The sequence below is a fragment of the Lathamus discolor genome, chromosome Z (genome assembly GCF_037157495.1).
Source record: "Lathamus discolor isolate bLatDis1 chromosome Z, bLatDis1.hap1, whole genome shotgun sequence".
NCBI classification, from domain to species: Eukaryota; Metazoa; Chordata; class Aves; order Psittaciformes; family Psittacidae; genus Lathamus; species Lathamus discolor.
In genome coordinates, this window is record NC_088909.1 from 109,035,931 (window position 1) to 109,038,232 (window position 2,302).

At 71.1% G+C, this 2,302-nt stretch overlaps 1 protein-coding gene across 1 annotated transcript in view; it reads right to left on the reverse strand.

Annotated features, from left to right (window-relative positions):
* The window catches only part of SKOR2 (SKI family transcriptional corepressor 2), a 26,453-nt gene extending 24,539 nt beyond the window's left edge, over positions 1-1,914 (reverse strand). The window contains exon 1 of the mRNA XM_065662663.1: positions 1-1,914. This exon is cut by the window's left edge and continues 276 nt beyond it. Coding sequence (XP_065518735.1) covers positions 1-1,914 — 1,914 coding nt within the window.
* Positions 1,915-2,302: the final 388 nt, after the last annotated feature.

Sequence of the window (2,302 nt, forward strand, 5' to 3'; positions counted from 1 at the left end):
GGGCTTGTGCCCCTCGACGTCCACCTCGGGCTCATCTTCCTCCTCCTCATCCTCCTCCTCCTCGCTGCTGTCTTCGCTGGCGAAGCTACAGCTGGTGCCGCCGGGCGACAGGAGGCGGTGCGGGGTGTGCGGCGGCGGGGGTAGCGGGTGGCGATCACATCCCGCCTCCTCGGGCGGCGGCGGCGGCGGCGGCGGCAGCAGCAGCTGTAGCGGCGGCGAGGCGGAACGGGCCGGGCCGCCGCCGTGCAGCTTGGCCAAGCTCTCCGAGTCTTCCTTACCGCCCACGGGCCGGAAGGCGCTGGAGTGGTGGTACCCACCGCCCCCCTTGCGCCCGCCCGCCGCTTCCAGCAGGTGCGGATGGTGCGCGGGGACCCGCCCGCCGCCGGTCCCCTCGGAGGCGGACGGGGAGGCGGGCTCCGCGCCGCCGCCAGGGGGCGACTCGAACAGCGGGTCCCTGGCGGCGGCGGCAGCGGCGGGAGGGGGGGCGGAGGCTGGCGGGGTGCCCATCCCCGGGGCCCCGGTGCCCAGCCCCGCGCCCGCCGCCTCTCCGCCGGGCTCCGACAGGTCCAGGAAGGCCTGTCGCAGCAGGCCGGCGCCGTCTCCCAGGGAGCAGCCCAGGGCACCGGGGGGCTGCGGCGGCGGTTGCAGGTACGTGGGCACCGGCAGCCCGCCCGGTGTGCGGGGCGGCCAGAACATGCAGAAGGGCGGGTAGAAGGCGGCGTCCTTTCTACCCGGCCAAAAGAGCCCCGAGAGGCCGCCGCCCGCAGCCGCCCCACCGGCTTTGTGCGCTGCCGCCCCGCCAAGGGCATCGGCCCCACTGCCGCCGCCTTCTTCCTTCTTATGGCAGAGGCCGAAGGCGGCGGCGGGGAAGCCGTAGGGGTGCGGGAAGAGCCCCCCGCAGCCCGGGAACTTCTGGAGCACGCCGCCGAAGGAGCCCTTGCTAGGCACCGGGATAACCGGGTAGCTCCGTGGGCTCTTCCCACCGTGCGCCGCCGCCGCCACGGCTTCTTGGAGCTCCTCATCTTCGTCGAAGCGCGGACGCTTCTGGTGCAGCTCCGGCGGGGCGGCCAGGAGGTGCGGGCTCAGCAACCCGCCGCCCACCACGGCGGCCGCCGCCTTCACTGAGCCCAGTGGGTGGCAGGCGGCGGGTGCAGCGGCGGCGGGGGCCGGCGGTGCGGGCGGCAGGGCCCGCTTGCGGCTGCCGCCGTTGAACATGGCCTTGACATCCTCCCAGGCGAAGACCAGCTCGTCCTGGGGGCTTTTGTCGGTGAGCTTCAGGTGACGGCGCCAGGAGTTGAAGTTGGCGGCGTCGGGCTGGGTGTACTTGGCGTCCGGCGTGCGGTGGGAGTGAAAGATGAACTTGTTGGGGGAGAAGTACATGCTGCAGTAGCTGCACTTGATGCACTTGGCCCGGGAGCTGTTGTAGCGGGCCGGGATGAAGCTACCGCGGCAGCCCCAGGCGCACTCGTGTGACACGTCGAAGGCGAAGTTATCCGGCAATTTTGGGGGCCGGTTCTCCCCCAGGAACGACTTGCAGAGCCTCTCTGCTTCCCTCTTGGTGATCATGCCGCAGCGGCGGGAGGAGATGGGCATGGCCCCGGCCCGGCGAAGGATCTCCAGCTGCACCGGCGTGCATTGCACGCAGGTGATGCCCAGGGCCACCCGACGATTGTGGATTTCGTTGTAGCTAAAGTTTTTGAGGAGGGTGTTGGAGATCTGTGCCAGGCACAACCGCTCTTGCCCGTCGATGACCAGGGAGACGATGGGGATGCCGTAGAGGATCACCTGCCCCACCTGGTTGGGCTTCATAGTGGCGTGGCCGGCTCTCGACTGGTTCATGGGCTCCGGTGGGTACGCGCTGGACGGCGACGGCAGCAAGATGTCGGTGGGGCCGGGCAGCGGGCTGCTCGCCATCGTCTCAGCGCCTAGGGGGCTGTTCTGCGCCAGCTGCAGATGGAGAGGGAGGAGAGAGGCACAGCGCCGTCAGACGGGACCGGGGACTGGGGGGACCCTCCAGGGATGGGGGTCCCCGCCGCAAGCACTACTCACCCCCGCCCCACGAGTCTCCCTGCGTGGGGAAGCGCCACCGGAGCGACCGCGGTCCCCGCGTACCTCCCTGCCCGGCCGTAGCGGTTCTCCGACGTACGCATCCCACCGCGGGTGCAGAGATGACGGTAAATGAGCGGACCGCCCCCTCCGGTTAGGAAGATGCCCCAACCCACGGTTCATCCCGAAACACGCCCCCGAGCCGTGGGTTAGCCTCCCCGTCCTGGAAACCCGTCGCTGCCCGAGCCGCGGCTCT